This window comes from Dermochelys coriacea, chromosome 6 (assembly GCF_009764565.3).
Source record: "Dermochelys coriacea isolate rDerCor1 chromosome 6, rDerCor1.pri.v4, whole genome shotgun sequence".
NCBI classification, from domain to species: Eukaryota; Metazoa; Chordata; order Testudines; family Dermochelyidae; genus Dermochelys; species Dermochelys coriacea.
The window spans coordinates 20,286,841-20,303,803 of record NC_050073.1 but is presented as its reverse complement, the minus strand read 5'-3'; the positions used below and the strand labels follow the sequence as shown (position 1 = coordinate 20,303,803).

At 45.6% G+C, this 16,963-nt stretch overlaps 1 protein-coding gene across 3 annotated transcripts in view; it reads left to right on the top strand.

Annotated features, from left to right (window-relative positions):
- The first annotated feature begins 12,543 nt into the window (after positions 1 to 12,543).
- The window catches only part of MOB2 (MOB kinase activator 2), a 166,366-nt gene continuing 161,946 nt past the window's right edge, over positions 12,544 to 16,963 (top strand). The window contains exons 1-2 of one of the 3 annotated variants that reach the window (XM_043517788.1): positions 12,584 to 12,808; positions 15,129 to 15,185. In XM_043517788.1, the coding sequence (XP_043373723.1) occupies positions 12,792 to 12,808; positions 15,129 to 15,185 (74 nt within the window). In that variant the 5' untranslated portion in view covers positions 12,584 to 12,791. Of the gene's footprint in view, positions 12,809 to 15,128; positions 15,186 to 16,963 lie in introns of all 3 variants that reach the window. The other 2 variants (XM_043517791.1, XM_038404510.2) reach the window with 2 other exon arrangements.

The window sequence follows — 16,963 nt, the reverse complement described above, 5'->3', positions numbered from 1 at the left end:
GCCAATGAAATAATGTTTCCCTGATCCAATCTGCAGAAATGGCACCCTCTTTATTCTCTGGGCTACTGGCTCATGTGAGATGTGGTTACAGAAGAAGCTGTCTGTGCAGAGCATTTCAGACAGACTCCTGTTCTCCCAGGCTTTCTTTGTATTGGATGGGGATAGGAGATGGGTGGGAATATTTTAACCCTGTCATGGGAAGCCTCATTTGATCCCATTGGGTCCAGTCCTGTGAGGTGCACTTGGAAGGTGCTGAGTTCATTCAGTTCCCATTGACTTCTGTGGTAATTCAGGTGCCCAGCAACTTACTGGATCAAGCCCTTTGTTTGTCCTCTTACATATTAACTAAGTGCCGCTGACAGTCAGAGGAGATGTGCACATACAGCTCCTTCACTTGGAACTCTGGGCACTCAGCATGTCAATAAATCAAGCCCTTGGGCTAGATGCTGTCCAGGGGACCATGAATCGCACACACCTCCATGTGGCTTGACAATCCAAGTCCTCCATTTGGGCTTGCAGGTACAGGAACTGGTCTTACATGATAGGCAGCTTGCACATGTTCGTACATACAGAGGCAGGACTGAGCCTATGGCAACACCACCTTGCACTGTGCGCTCATCAGAGCCCAGAAGCTAAGTATGGTCAGTGTGGACAGAGTTTGGAAAAGGTGATGTGTAAGAAACACCACATGCTTCAGGGCATGCAGTTGGTGCATGCATCCCTCTAGATTAGTTCTGGCATTAGGAGGTGCTGTGCTTCAAAAGGTGGTACAGGTGGCTCAGTAAAGGGTGTTTTCTCTCTGGCTTAGCACTGTTCCAATCCCAAGGGCATGATTTAAGGGGGTGCTATGCTATAGGTTGTGATGCTGGCATCAATACAGGGAAGGTAGTCTGCAGATCACCAGACTTTCAACTTTATAAGATGGCTAAATTCATTATCTTCCACTGAAGTTGATCCAGTAAAAGCTGTTACCTCACCAACCTTGTTTCTTTAACTTTCCAAGAGACGTGTCAAGAATCTGAAGTTACTTATGGGGTTTTGCAGTGGCAAATTACTGGAAGGAAATATCCGAACCCTCTTCTTGCCTCTGCAAAAGTTCCCTAGGCTCAGTTTGGCTAAAAGTACTCAGGACCTTGAAAAAAAGGATAAAACTTTCTTTAGCTGCTCCTTTTGCTGCCTGGTGTATCTTCTATGTTGAGACCCAGGGGAGTTTCTGCCATGTGGGAGAGGGATGTTGCAGTAATGAAACAATGCGAACAAGTTCTGGGAAAAATCCAGTGTCTCCATCTTCCTCTAAAACTGGGAGGGGAAAATCATAGGTTCTGCTCCATTTCAGTTGATGGGGGCTCACATTCCACCCTCATTGAGGGACGGATATCCTGTCCTTAATTTAAAGTTACAGACTCTGTTTCTTACCATATGCCCTTCCTCTTTCCCTGATAGATGCTGTGACAGGTTAAATAACACATGATAGTTGATAATTAAGCAGGGCCAACCACAGTGAGTTACATTGTATCATAGAAGCTGTAGCTTGTGGGATACAGTGGTGGGGAGCAAATACAAATCTGGGGTGTGGAGCAAGTGCTCCCTGTGAATTCTATCCCCTGGGTATGAAAGTCCTTGGGTTGTAGCATGCAGCTGGTTGTATTCCTGGGAAGACACATAAAGGCAAGTTGCTGAGCACCTCCTGGGGGTGCTGAGTGGTCCCTTTGATTCCCATTGAAATCAGTGGCAGCTGTGGGACTTTAACATCATGCAGATTCAGGCTCTAACACAATTTCCCATCTGCTGACTGTATGTATTCCAGTGCTGGACATGAGCAGCAAGACAAAAGGCGTGTCTACACTTAAAACGCTACAGTGACCCAGCTGCACTGCTGTAGTGCTTAGTGTAGACACTATCTATGTGGGTGGGAGAAATTCGCCCATCAGCATAGGTAATCGAGCTCCACAAGAGGAAGTAGCTTAGTTGCCAGAAGAATTCTTCTGCTGAACTAGCGCTGTCTACATGGGTACTTAGGCTGGTTTAACTGTGCTGCTCGGGGTGTAGATTTTTCACATCCCTGACCAACTAAGTTAAACCAACCTAATTTTCTAGTGCACACCAGGCCTAAGAATCCTAAACATGATCCTAAACATGGATCCTAAACATAAGCCTTGTCTTTAGGGCCAAGGAGTCCACTCTGGTTCCACCCTTCCCTGACTTTGCAAGAGTTTTGACTGGTAAAACCTGACTGAAACCCACCACAGCTCTGGTCATTGCACTGCATTGGCCCATTACATTGAGGATTGGCTTTGGAGAGGACTTCTTTCTTTCTCAGACCCCAGAGCGTACTTGGATGAGAAGAGGGCTGTCAGATACACTTCAGGCTGATGTTGAGGAGACTCATTACTAGGACTGGGTAAAGAGGTTGGGGAAAGATCATTCAGATGGGTCAGTGTTGGGCAGACTAAATCTGAGTCTGAGTTTGGGTGGAGCCTATCTGGCCACTGCACAGTGACATGTTGCCACCCATGTTCCCCTACCACCTTCACTTATACTAGTTCTACAGGGCTGTACAGTACAAGCAGTTCTAAGCCAGCAAACTGACTTTGGCGATGAGAACCAAAATGCACTAAGGTTTCTAGCTAATTCCCAAACCTGAAACCAAATGTCATTTACCTACTATTCACTTGATCACTCTCGCTTCTTAAAAAAAATAATTTAATTTTCTTGTAGGAGGACATCATTTTCCAGGTGTAAGACGTGCATAAATAATTCTAATACTGGGCACTCCTAGATCTGTGAATCTGAAAGCACTTTACAAACACCCTCACAACACCTCTGTGAGGTAGGGAAATACTACCTCAGTAATATCATCTCAGATTACAGATGAGGAAAATGAAGCAAAGTTACTTACTTTACATTACTCGATGAGTCGTTGATACAGAAATAGAACCCACAAGTCCTTATGACCAGTCCCTTGGTTTAATCACTAATAATAAATTATTCTACAAAAGAGGAAGCATCTATTACTCTTTTTCTTCTTCTGACTGGGATACTGGGGACAATTTCCCCCAGAGGTTTACTTTAAGATGTTGCTGTTCTTACATGTAGTATGGGCTTGACTTTCAGAAGGTCTGAGCACCTACAAATCCCGCAGAAGTCCATGAGAGTTATAAATGCTCAGCATCACTGAAAATAAGACCCCTATAGGCCACATTTTCAGGTGTTCAGCACCCACCTCCGGGACCAGATTTTCAAAAGTCCCAGCTCCCATTTAGACATCTAAATAAGACCCAGGTTTTTTAAAAAAGCCAGTACCCAGCTTGCTCAGCTCTTTAGAAAATATGGCCCTAGTCTAGGTTTATTATATGACTATAGTACTCTTACTATCACAGGCAGCAATCAATGTTTACAACCAGTCATGATGGTTATTTATAAAAAATCAAATGTTCCACCTAGAAAAAGATGTTGTTATTAATATCCAGCATGATTAACAATCACATTTGAGTTGCAGACACTCCCACGTTGCAAGCAACATGCACTTGCCTTTTTCGAATGGCTATGCAGGAATTTTAATCGTAACATGAATAATGCACACAGACAAAGACATTTTGTACTAGGGAAGGAATAAGTGGACGGTGCTGATTTAAAGAGCCACTGCCACATTCAAGAAAACTGCAAAATATCCTCTTTGACCCCAAAACTATCAAATTGTTATGTACTTCTACTAAATATTTATTTTCTTCCATTATTGAATATCAAAATCTGAGGATCAGAACCTCAGATGATATAAATTGGTGTAGCTCTACTGGTGGAATTATGCTGATTTTCACCAGTTTAGGGTCTGGGTCTGACTGTATAGCTTGTAGTAGTGGTATGAAATTAAGAAAGGGAAAATCAGGATCTAAGAAAAAAGACTTCCTGACAGTGAGATACATTAGGTAGTAGAAGGACCTGGGTTTGCCCTCCACCACCTGACTTTTAATAGGCCAATATGCTCCACCACCTCTGTCTTTGCAGGATGTAATATAATTTCACATATAATGGCCTATATGCTGACAGAACTTTCCCACTGCAGCTTCTGCCCCCCCCCCTCAAGATTTTTTTCTGAAATTTTGCTCCTGGTCAGTCTCCAAATCCAAAGACCCATGCCTGGGGTTAAGGAACTCTGCCTCTCACAAGGCCCAAACTCTTGGTTCCTTTCCACAGCCTTTGAAGAGGCAGGAATTGACCCCAGAGATAATGCACACTCAGGTACGATATTAATCCCATTCCTGTTATCTGGGCAGCGATATCCCCAAATCAATAAGGTGTCATATAGGTAGGACTGGTCTTTTGACACTGCTGACGTGCACATGTAGTGGAGGCACTTGCAGAGGAAAACTCTTAGCCGAGACACCATTCACATGCTCCTGCTTCTCCATCCACTGCCAGGAACAGTGGGATCCCTGGAAAGGTCTCAGCCAGGCAAAGTGTGTCACATTCACGGCCTGGTGAGTCCTCCCCTCACTAATCCAGGAGATTGGGGAGGGAGGGGTCTCCATGGGAACACTGCTCCCTCAAACAAGGAAGGGGAGCTCTCACTCTGCTTTTAGGTCTGCTCCCTCTTACTCTAATCCTTGCCCACAAATACCATCATTAGCCATTTGGGGAGAGAAGAGGAAATACCTAAATCTATTTAACCCATATCTTTTTCTCATAATTACTCGACTTCTGGAGAATCTGGCCCACTTTCTCTGCCTTCACACGTCATGTGATCATATATGGGGCAGTTTGGGCAAGCACCAAACACAAGGAGAGGCAGGCCTATCTTCCCTGGTTTAATAAACAAATAAAGGGGCAAAGTTCAATTCCAATCTTTAGCAGCCTGCAATGCAAAATCAATGTTTGTTCAACTGTTGCACTCACTGTGGTGCAAAAAGTACAGTAATTATGATAAAATACAGAGCAATTAAATAAAAGCAGTGAGCTGGCATAGCCTCATAAAACCTACCACCTTGATTAATTCATCATGACAATTCATCCTTTACGATACCCTTTTTTATCCAGTAAGTATAGAGAAGCTTAGTTAAAAGCCAATACAAAGATCAGGTGAGAGTTCTATATGAGAAACACCTGCTCTTTTATCAACCTTCTGTTTGTACAAATCTGGTTTGTGAGATGCACAGGGGGAGGAAAGTAGGAAACATCGTTATTCACACTTGCTGTTTGATTCCACGGTAATTCTGACCATGCTGAGCTGTATTCAGTGGGCTGACGGATTCCTCTATTCTGGGGCTATGGGAGATGATGTGGCCCCCCAGCTCAGACTAAGACAGTCTTCAGGGCGGTATTAATTGTGCTTCTGCTTTACTGAGCCCTATGGGGCTTTGCACAAGTGCAGAATCATCATGCCACAGGTCTGGACTGACCATGTGCCTCTACCATTCGCTCCCCCAAATCTGTTCCCTCCCTCCTCTGGCCTATTCCACAATGTCCCCTGTGCCCAGAACTACTGCAGAGGTGATGCAGAACTAGAGAAGCCATTCTGTACCTGGACATATTGGTCTCACGGTGCCTGCGGGAGGGCCAGGGTTTATGCTTGCACTGCAGCCCCTTTGTCCCAGCTAGCTTGGGAAAAAGGGGACCTTAGGACAATGATGAATCAATCCCCTTGTCAATAAACTTGGTAGTTTATTGAATACAGCAAGAGCCAAAGAGCTTACACACCCTAACCAGATAGCAAGTGTGAAAAATCGGGACAGAGGGTGGAGGTAATAAGGGCCTATATAAGAAAAAGCCCCAAATATCGGTACTATCCCTATAAAATCGGGACATCTGGTCACCCTACTTACAGTCCAGATCCTGCAAATCCAGCATGCATGGAACACCTATTGATTTTTTGCACAGACTTGCCACTGAAGGATTTGTACATCAGGTCCTAATAGAGACCAAGGGCAGCAGTTGAGGTGTGAGTCAGTGCAGAGACCCCATTATATCACACATGACCATCTCACTATTTTCCTTCTGTTTGTCATATTTGATTGCTACTGCCACACAAATAATAATGGCCCAGAAGATCAGTGTAGGAAGCTTTCATGAAAGAAATGGGTTGGGTTTTTAAGAGGGTTTATAAATAGAAAAGGGACAAAGGGGATAACAATTGAGGGAACACTATGCCCTTAAAGCATTGCCTTCTTTCCTGGGCTGGTGAGGGGAAGACTCACCAGGTATGGGAATGTGAAACATTTTGCTTGGCAGAGGTATTTCTGGAGTTCCCAATGCCTAGGGACAGAATGAAGAAAAGAATTATTATTAGGTATTTTGGCTCCTAGGAGCCTTTTAAATATATATTTAGAATTTTAGTGACATATACGCTAATGCTGTGATGTATTGCAAGATGTGATATAAAGGATTAATAAAATAGATGTTAATATTCCTGAGTTCGTATTGTGCTGGTAATTTTCCTTTGCCATTTGCAATATATTTTCTTTGCTACGAACAGGCAGGAAGTAGCTAATCAGCCATGACAAACTCATTGTATTAGGAGTCATCTCTGGACTAAAATGGGTGTCATATGACTAAACACCCAACTCCTGGAACAATGCACCCCACAGTGAAATTGGATAGAATTCATCGTTAACCACCCTGCCAAAAGTACTCTTAACAAAGAGAAACAAGAAAACATCATTCAAATGAGGGACATCTGTTCTCCAATGTTTGCAGATAATGACTGAATCAAGGGTCTGCATACAGTGTAATTCTTTTCCACAGATGATTTGATCTGGTATTTTACAAATTATAAAAAAATCCCCATACCAGCTTTGCATTAGGTATATGAGATTTCACTAGAAAGAAAGGAAACTTTTCCTACCCCACGTCAAGTATTTACAAATGAGAAACAGGAAAGACAGACTCAAGGCAATAAAGAAAAAATGTTTTATCTGACAACATACAGCATACTCTTTGAGCTTTGGTCTTTTCTGTCTCTATCACTCTACCTAATATGGCAATAATGTCCAGTAAGGAGGTTTATTATGGGAGTGAGGCAAAGTAAATGATCCAGGTTATGTCAACAGATTCTCAACTGACTTAAATGGAGGGTTCTGCTTAAAAACTGATGGCACAATATAGCCCTTGGTGGAAAATAATTCCATCATCTTTCCTCAGCTAAGGGAGAAATACCACCACCAGGATGACATGTATTCTTACCTTTGCAATTTATTTTTAGCTTTATGATAACACTATACACTTCCATTGCATCTGTCATGTGAGTATTTATTACCACTGGAGACACCTTTAATCCTCCCCTCTGATTCTGCGAATGGAGAGGATGCTGAATCTGCTAAATGGCTGCAAAAACAGTGCCTGGACCAGTCCTGGAGTGTGCAAATATCCATGAAACTAATGTCCTTCTTTTTGTATGTGGTTAGTTAAATAGTAAACAATGTTGACATTTGAATAGTGGTCATTAGGCTTCAAAATGATTACCTTCCTTAAAATGAACAGAGCGGTAACCATGCCTACGAGCTATGGTTCCAGGCTGTCTGCAGACTTGGGCAGTATCATTGCATCTGTTTTCATCTGGTTTACATTTGGAAGGTTATCTTTGCAACCAGAAGGGCTAAAGACTTCAATGTTTTAAATGAAAGATTAGATTCTGGAGCGTGAGATGAAGCTCATAAGGAAAAGTACTAGCTTGCTGAACAACCATGAGCCAGCCCACTTCAAACCTGGTGTCCCCCTTTGCAACTCTGTGGGGATTTCTAATGCTGATCCAGGGAAATTAATTGGTTTAGTGGATGGACTCACTATGAGTTAAGGGTTTGGAGAGAGGAAACCTAGCCCCCGAAATGAATAATTTAGAGAAAGTTTTGAGAATTCTATCTAGGGTACTGGAGTAGCCCCATTACAATAGTGTCAAAGTACCTCACAGTCTGCAATGGTTTTATTCTCCCAACATCCTTCTGAAGTAAGGCAGCACAACTATCCCCATTTTGCAGACTGGATCTTAGACAGAGAGACTAGAGCCCAGATTTTTAAAGGTATTTACATATTATGGTGCTCAATATTTATAAAGCCTAACTGCTTTAGGCAAATTTCATTTTCAAAACTTTAGGCACTTAAAAGTCTAATTTTTTTCTGAAAATGAGCTTTAGGCTTCTAACTTAGTTAAGCTTTGCAATGCTGAGCACCAGAACATCTAAATAGCTTTAAAAATCTGGGCAGAATGACTTGCCCAATGTCACACAGGAAAGTCTGGCGGGAGAGCAAGGAATTTAACCCAGATGTCCTGAGTCCCAGTCCAGTGCTTTAATCACAAGCCTTTCTTTTTATACACTCTTATACCATAAAGGGGCTAATTCAGTGGCAGATTTAGAGTTAGTGGGGCCCGGTGCTCAGCTTCATTTTTGGGGCCCCTCCTTGGGACCCAGCCAAGAAAAAGAACATTCTCTCTTACCTCCCCTCTGCTCCCGTTTTTCATTCTTTTTTTCTTCATCCTCCTCCTATAAGTAATAGGAAGTAAATGAAAATAAAGTGAGGTACCTTGATTGTTTTTGTAGTCTTCCTTATTTTTTCATAGACCACTTGAAAATTGCTGGGGGTCTTGGCAGCCCGCTTAAAGATCTTTCCAAATATTGTTTGTACCGTTAGCTAACGATTGTAAAGCGCTTTGGATAAAAAAACGTAAAAAAGCATTGGGGTGTGGGGTCTGGCCAGGACTTAGGGTGCAGGAGGGGGCTCCGGGCTGGGGGTGCAGGGTCTGGGAGGAAGTCAGGGTGCAGGAGCAAGCTGGGGGTTGGGGTGAAGGGTCTGGCCAGGAGTTAGGGTGTGGGAGGGGGCTCAGGACTGGGTCAGGAGGTTTGGGTGTGGAGTGCTTACCTGGGGCAGCTCCCATTTGGTGCAAGGGGTGCAGGTGGGAATGTGTGGGGGGGTCAGGAGCTCCCGTTTGGTGCTCAGGGTGGAAAGGATGTGGGGGGTGTGCAGGAGTCAGGGAGGGCAGGGGGCTGGGGGTGTGTGAGGAGGGTGCAGGAGTCAGGACAGGGGGCTGGGAGTGTGGGCTGGAGTCGTGGGGGTGTTCCCAGCCCCCTGCCCTGAGTGGCTTACGGCAGGTGGGGTATGTGTAGGGGGAGTGCGGGGACCCCACCTTTGCTCCGCCCTGCCCCGATTCCACCCCCTTCCCCAAGGCCCCGCCCCCGCCTCCTCCCCCAGGTGCGCTGGGGCCTTGCTCTTCCCCCCTCCCACCTGGAGTGACCTGAGTGCCGGCAAACAGCTGTTTGGTGGTGTGGGAAGTGCTGGGAGGGATAGGGAGGGGTGGGAACATGGTGCTCTCAGGGGAGGGGGAGGAGGCGGGGGGGAGCTTTGCTGCTGGTGGGTAAGAAGCCTGCAGCAGGAGCCCTGGGAGCCAGCAGGACCAAGCTTCTGCCCCTGCAGCTGCCCAGCCCTGGGGCCCCCTGCCATTGGGTGGGCCATGTGCCCGGGCACCCTGTGTTTCACTGTAAATCTGCCTCTGGGCTAATTAATAGGTCTTCACTAAGAGCAGGTTAGACAAACACCTGTAAGGGATGCTCCAAATAATATTTAGTCCTGCCTTGACTCCCTTCCAGTCCTATAATTCTATGTTCCTGTTTGTAATAAAATGTATGATGGGGCAGGAGTGCTGGTAGGAGACTAGTATTTATTTGTTCATCTAGTCGCCTGACATGGGTCAGGATTACAATAGTTTAATGCTCCCATCACACGGCAAAAGTCAAGATCTACTGACTTGAATGGCTACTGTTATACCTGTGATATAGATAACTATGATTATATTCTTTGTAGTTGCGGAAAGTGACCTGAGACACAAAGAAGCCATATGACTCAGCTAAGATCATACACTCAGTCAGTGGCAAAACCAAGAATACAACACAGCAGTTCTAAATTAGTGGGTTCTCCTCAGCAGCTTGGAAAATCAGGCCATAGGTGTCCCAAATTTGGCATCCAATAATCAATGGATACTATTGAAAATGTGAGCCCTAGTGATCTGTTTTAGGGTCACATAAAAAGTCAGTGGCAGTGCTGGGAATAGAATTCCTAGTGGTACCTTGGAGTCCTTTGTTAAAATTCTGATACCATTCTGAAGGGACGGTTTGGATGCTTTCCCTAGCCCACTCATTCTTAGACTGGATACTGCTAATTTACTATAGCCAGAGATTATTTATTGCTGGAATTCACAGAAATTCTTCTGAAGAGAAATTTTGTGGCCTTTGGAATTGATCAGCCTGCACTAAATGACAGATGTTTAAAAAAACAAACAAACCCCACAAGCCTTTCCCTATGGAGGTCTTCACCTCCAACTCTTCACAATTTTTGTAGCTGAGCATTTTGCAAGCCCTATTAATGCAGCCTTTGATCATGCAAGCTCTTATGCCCACCATTAACTATAAGCATGTGTGTAAACATTGGAGCATCATCAATGTATTTTTCAGAAACCAAGTATAAATATTGAGAGCAAACACTTTTCTTTCTTGGTTTTAGGAAATGTGGAAAACAAATGAATAGATTCACCCGTCCCCCAACTGCATTTTCTTTGTGAGCACATGTAACCCAGGCCCTTGGGATGTCTCACATATTCTATGCAGTGGTTCTCAACCAGAGGTCCGTGTACCCGTGGGCTACACAGAGTTCTTGCAAGGGACACATCAACTAATCTACATTTTTGCCTAGTTTTACAACAAGCTACATAAAAAGAACTAGCAAAGTCAGAATAAACTAAAATTTCATACGACTTGTTTATATTGCGCAATATATTATACACTGAAATGTATGTACAATATTTATATTCCCATGAGTTATTTTCGAATTATATGGTAAAAATGAGAAAGTAAGCAATTTCTGAGTAATAGTGTGCTGTGACACTTTTGATTTTTATGTCTGATTTTTATAAGTAGTTTTTAAGTGAGGTGAAACTTGGGCATACGTAAGACAAATCAGACTCCTGAAAGGAGTAGTTTGGAAAGTTGAGAGACACAGCTCTATAGCAGTGGTTTTCAAAATTCGGGTCATGACCCAGTACTGGGTTGTGGAATACAAGGCACTGGGTCACCTTGCTTAGCACGCAGGGACCCTGGTTTCCGGTCAGTAAAAACTAGTAGTCCCTACCTGTTCTGACACTGCACTGCGCCCCGGAAGCGGACAGCAGCAGGTCCAGCTCATAGGCAGGAGGGTTACGGGGCTCTGCACGCTGCCGCCGCCCCGAGCACTGACTCTGCACTCCCATTGGTTGGGAGCTGGGGCCTGTGGGCTTGCACACCACTGCCTAGGAGCCAGACTTGCTGTCCATTTCTGGGGCGCAGTGCGGTCTGCGGAGCCAGGACAGGTGGGAAATCTGCCTCTGCACCCCGGCTGCGCTGCTGACCAGGAGCCATCAGAGGTAAACCTGCACTCCAATGCCCTGCTCCAGCCCTGAGCCTCCCCCAACCCCTCATTCCCGGCCCCACCCCAGAGCCTGCAACACCAGCCCAGAGCCCTGACCCCCCTCCCACACCCCTGCCCCAGTCCTGAGCCCCCCCCAAACCTGGAGGCCCCTCCTGAACCCCAAACCCCTCCTCCCCAGCCCCACCCCAGAGCCTGCACCCCCTCCCGCATCCTAATCTGTGGCCCAGCTTGGAGCCCCCTCCCACACCCTGAACCCCTCATTCCTGGCCCCACCCCACAGCCCTCACCCCTGCACCCCAACCCTGAGCCCCTCCCACACCCCAAACCCCTCACCCCCAGCCCTGTTGGGTCATGGGCATCAACAATTTTTTTCAACTGGGTTGCCAGAAAAAAAGTTTGAAAACCACTACTCTGTAGGAAATGCATGTAGCCTCTTCTTAGGGGGTAAGGCCACGCCCCACTAACGAGAACTCAGGAGTCCTAGCTCCTCGCACTGGGTTTCAGCAGCTAGGCCACAGTGCCTTCTACTAACAATAGATAACTAACAATATAACTATAGTTAATATTAAAACACCCCTAAGGGATGGCAAATAATTAAATAAATAATGATAGCATATCTAAGAACTGGGTAATCCCCTAACAGGCAGATCAGTAATAAAGTAAAACCCTGTCACAGGGATGGCCCCATGCAATTATTAAACCGGAAGCCAATGGAATAACAAAAACAAGGAGAACAGGAGGACTTGTGACACCTTAGAGACTGACACATTTATTTGAGCGCAAGCTTTTGTGAGCTACAGCTCGCTTCATCGGATGCGTGCACGAAGAGTTCGATCTGTTAGTCTTTCAGGTGCCACCGGACTCTTCGTTGTTCTTGTGGATACAGACTAACACGGCTGCCCCTCTGATACATGGAATAACAGTCATTCAACAGTCCCGATCCGGGGGGGCGTCTGGCTGCGGAGGAGACACCCTGCCTGGTGCGCTCCGCACAGCAGGGACTCCACGTGTCCCCAGCCTGGACACCAGCAGGCGCGGACTACATTTCCCATAGTGCCCCGGGTGAGGGAGGGGGGACACTTCCGGGTTAGCAGTAGCAGGGGGCGGGGCCTGTGTGTTTACTTCCGGCCTCCCTGGGAGTGTGGCTGAGGTTAAGGGGACCCGGCGCAGCCTGGTGGCAGGAGCGTGAGCCCGGCCGAGCCGCCCGTCCGCAGGGGGGGGAGGGGCCAGGTGGGGGCGGGCGCCAGCGCCAGCCCCAGCCCCGCCGCCGGGGCCGGGGCCCCGGCCCCATGCGCAGCCCCAGAGGTCGGAGCGGGTGGTGAGCTCGGGCAGGACGCAGGAGCCCGCCCCGGCCCCGCCCCGGCCCCGCGCGCGGCGCAGCGGCGGAGCAGGAGGCATCCGGGAGAGCCATGGACTGGCTTATGGGGTGAGCGGGGGCCGGGGGTGCAGCTGGGAGCCCGGGGGGGGCAGCAGCTGGGAGCCCGGGGGGGGTGCAGCTGGGAGCCCGGGGGGGGCAGCAGCTGGAGCCGGAGCCGGGGGGGCAGGTACAGCTTGGGGCTGCTGGCCTGGGGCTGGGGGGGCGGGTGCAGCTGGAGGGCGCTGGCCTGGGAGGCTGGGCGTGAAGCGCAGGTGGCCCTAGGCGGGGAAGCCTCTTGCTCTGTCCAGTGGAGGCAGGCTCTTGGGTCAGCGCGCCAGCGATGGGTCCCTGGCACGTTTCTCCTCAACTCGTCTGGCTCGGGAGGGGCAAGGGGTGCGTGCTGAGGCCTGGGGATTTCTTGCCTCTCTGTGAATGCAGGGGATGCTAAGAGTGGCAAGGAGTTTTCCCTCTTATCTGGGGTCAGGAGGTGCCTCTGAGCAGCTGGTGGCCACCCGCTGGTCCCTGAGTGGCAAGGAATACGGTGACATGGGGACCCTATGGCCTAGTTTGAAGTGCCTAGGGATACCAGGGGACACGGAGAGCACAGGAATTAGCGAAAAACCTCAGAGTGAAAAGCCTCTTAACTTGTCCCTGAGCTATGTAGTGCCGTCTGATAGTGGCCATAAAATTTAATGCATTATAGAGACTGTTGGCTACACCTCAAAGGTGGCAGTTGGTGAACAGAGGGGAGCATACTGGGGTGGTTAGGGACTCTATCCTGCTGAGAAGCATGGGCTCCCCAGGTTGGGAAGCATGAGAAACAGTGAAATAGCATGGGACTCCTCTTCCTGCTAAGGGACAAGAGAAATACATGACTAATCAATTGTTCAGGGCTGAAAAGACAGTATGTGTGGTCTCCAGCAGTGACATTGAGAGGAGAAATACTGTATTAGAATGTGCTTATAGGGCTTCACCATGTCAAGCTTGTAAAACGTTTGGGGTTATATTTGGGTACCTTGTCTATTGATTGCTATGTGGCAATTGGCTGTTTACTGGTTTACAGGATAGGAGAGATGCAGAAAAGAACTTTTGCTGTTCTGCACATTAATCTCTATAAAAGCAACTAATTTTTTTCCTTTTTTTGGATATAAAAAAGGCAGGAAGTCTCAACACATTTCTATCAGTGTAGTGAGACTGCTATTTCTGCAGCAGAAGTTTAGTTCTGACCTAGGAGTTTGCCAAGATCTAATCTGAATGGCTTGCTGGGGAGTGGGGGAAGACGCCTCAGCAGAGATTAAAACCAAATCAGTGCTGTGCCAGGGGACTTGGATAGCATGGGATTAATAGTGCTAATTACACAGAGACAGAAGTAGAAAGCAATTTGCTACTGGTTTTATGTTTAAAAATCTTAGCAAGAGAGACACCTGTACAGTAGAATGGAGTGACCTGATATATTGTCAGTGTCCCAGAGAAAGAGATTTGATAGCTTATTGCAAGAATTTTGCTGATGACCTGTACTCATCTGGACTGAATAACTGTGTTGCAGAATCAGTTGGGTGGTAAATTTATAATTCAGTGACACTTGGTCTTTGGTTTTTTACAGTAGTTTGATCCTCAGTGTGATGTTTTATCATCTGTGTTACATCCTCCAGAGTATGACAGCACTGGAAAATGGGATCACAGCCTATCTGTGTTGCTAGGTCAGGTAGTATGTTTTTTACATGGAAAAACTACCCAGTTCCACTTCTTTTTCTGAAACTGAAGTAACTGGATAGTTGGTAAACTGAGAGCATATGTCTGCTCTGCTCTTTTATTAAGAAGACTGATTTCTTTGGACTGGATATGTCCAATTCTAGATCCAATTGTCAAGACTTCTATAACTAGTATTAACTGTAATGTTGACTAATAAGATGGGCATGGAGTCCTGCACATTTTCTGGGTAGATTGTTAATATGGCTTTCCTACAACAAATTAATTAATAGAAGTATAGTGTTTGAGACATGCAAGACCTTTTTGTGTGATATGCATTGGAAAGCTGGCATCTTGCGAGTTAGAAGGAAATACTGTTACTACTAATGAAGATGTTGGTCTAATTGGTTTTTTTTATTGTGTTTTTAGCAACTACTAAGGCAACTAGAGCCTACCATATTTACTTGATATAAACAAATCTAAAAGAAACTTGAGTATTGTTGTGGAGAGTTAAGTGAAAGGAAGCTTCATTTAAAAAAAAAAAAAAAAGCTTATCCCTGTACTTAAACGGTTTAAAATGGTCCTTTCGCACACATTTTGTACAAACTATTATCATAAACTAGCCAAAAACCAAACTTTGTGATGTTACTAGACTTTCTTTGTATTAGAATGTAAATTTTCTCATCATTCATATTTTTATGCTTGTTGGAAGTTTGCTATGTATTACTGCTGCCACTGTACATGTAAACTTTCCAAGGTGGGTGAACTCATGTTGGAATGGAGAACGTCTCTTTGCCTACATTAATTTTCATTGATCTTGGCTTGTCTGTGGATTACGTTTGTTCTTTGCTGTTACCTGATACTTCTGTTAATGTCCAAACTTTGTGTACATTGCAGTCTTTTGCATTGTCACAGGGTGTGTCTTCACAGCACAGAAAGATCAAGTTATAACTCAAATATTACCCCTAACTTGACCCCTTTCCCCACACACAAATCTATAGTTCGAGAAAACTGCTTTAAGCTCACGGTAGCTAGCCAGTGGGGGGACTGAAGCTGAGTGCTGCTGAAGCTTGAGCTAGGAACGCAGTGGGGATGCAATAACTTGAGTTACAACATGTCATCAGAAGATAGTCTTGTCATTCTATGCTGCTAATCAGATCCACCGTGTGTAACTCACGTTGTCTGGAAATGTGGTTACTCTCACTCGAGCTACGTTAGCTTCAATGCCCCTGATCTAAGTGTACTAATTTCAGCTAACTGTACTCTGGAGACGCATTCTTTCTTTCAAAGTTTGTAGAAGTTTTGTGTGGACTTTGTGGGTAATAAGGGGAAGGAAAACAGTGGGTATGTGGGGAAGAAAGAAGAAGACGACAACAACCTCTTGGGTTTGTCTACACAAACTCTACAGCGGCACTGTTGCAGCGCTTCAGTGAAGACACTACCTATGCCAACAGGAGGTGTTCTTCCATCAGTGTAGGTACTCCACCTTCCTCAGAGGTGGTAACTAAATTGAGAGGGGAATATGTCCTAGTGCTGTCTTTGCCGGGTGTTAGGCTGGATTTTTCACACCCCCTGAGCAAGGTAGTTCTACTGACCCAATTTCCTAGTGTAGACCAGGCCTCAATCTGTCCAAGTGGGTGCTTCTATCAGCAGCACTGTGTGTGTCTAAGTGAAATCATTCCTCAGGTTACTGAAAAAGAAACTTATGGTATTCAGTTTATTACAGCAGAGCTTTGAATAAATGTCAGTCTGCCTTATCTTCAACTAAAACTGCAATTGTTTCCAATTTCTTGTAAGGGAAAGGAGGAGCTGCAGAAAAACCTACCCAAAGAGGGAAGAACAAAACGTTGCACTTTGGAATACCACAGTTTTTTTTGAATGAATTTCCTCTCTCACTTCTGCATATTGAGCTGCATCAGTCTGTTTTCTGATGTCCCTGTGTATCAATGAGACTAATATGGAAAGAGCACAATTCTTTCTTAATCAACTCTGAATACTGTGTCAAATGTATTAGTACTCCCAAGACCATTTTTCCTCATGTTGTCAATTGTATTTTTTTCTTGAATGCTCTGGACTGGAAAGTGCTCTACATGTTAAACTTTGTATCGTTATAGAAACTGGCTTTCAAAGGCAAATGAAAATTCTTTGTTTTAAAATATAAACTAGGCAGCAACTGCAGCTAACCATGTTCTAGCTTCCCACTATTCCCGCTCATCTCACATTTATTGCACTTAGACCTCTTTATTCCTTAAAGGTCCTGTACAGTTGAGTGTTGTGTTGGGAAGTGGGGGAAGGGGAAGTTCTAATCATACCACAGAGGGCAGCAGCCTAAGTGTCTCAGATTGCCACAGAGCACTTAATACAGAAATAGAAACTGGAGCCTATAAACAATGATGAATTTGTCAAAGAATAGGCAAATAACAGTAAGCTTGGCTGGCCACACACCAGAGCGTCACTGTGATCAGCTTGGTTAATTGTTGTTCTCTCAAATGCCTTAAAGCTGTTGGAAGTTCTAGGGGAGAAAGCTGCATAACT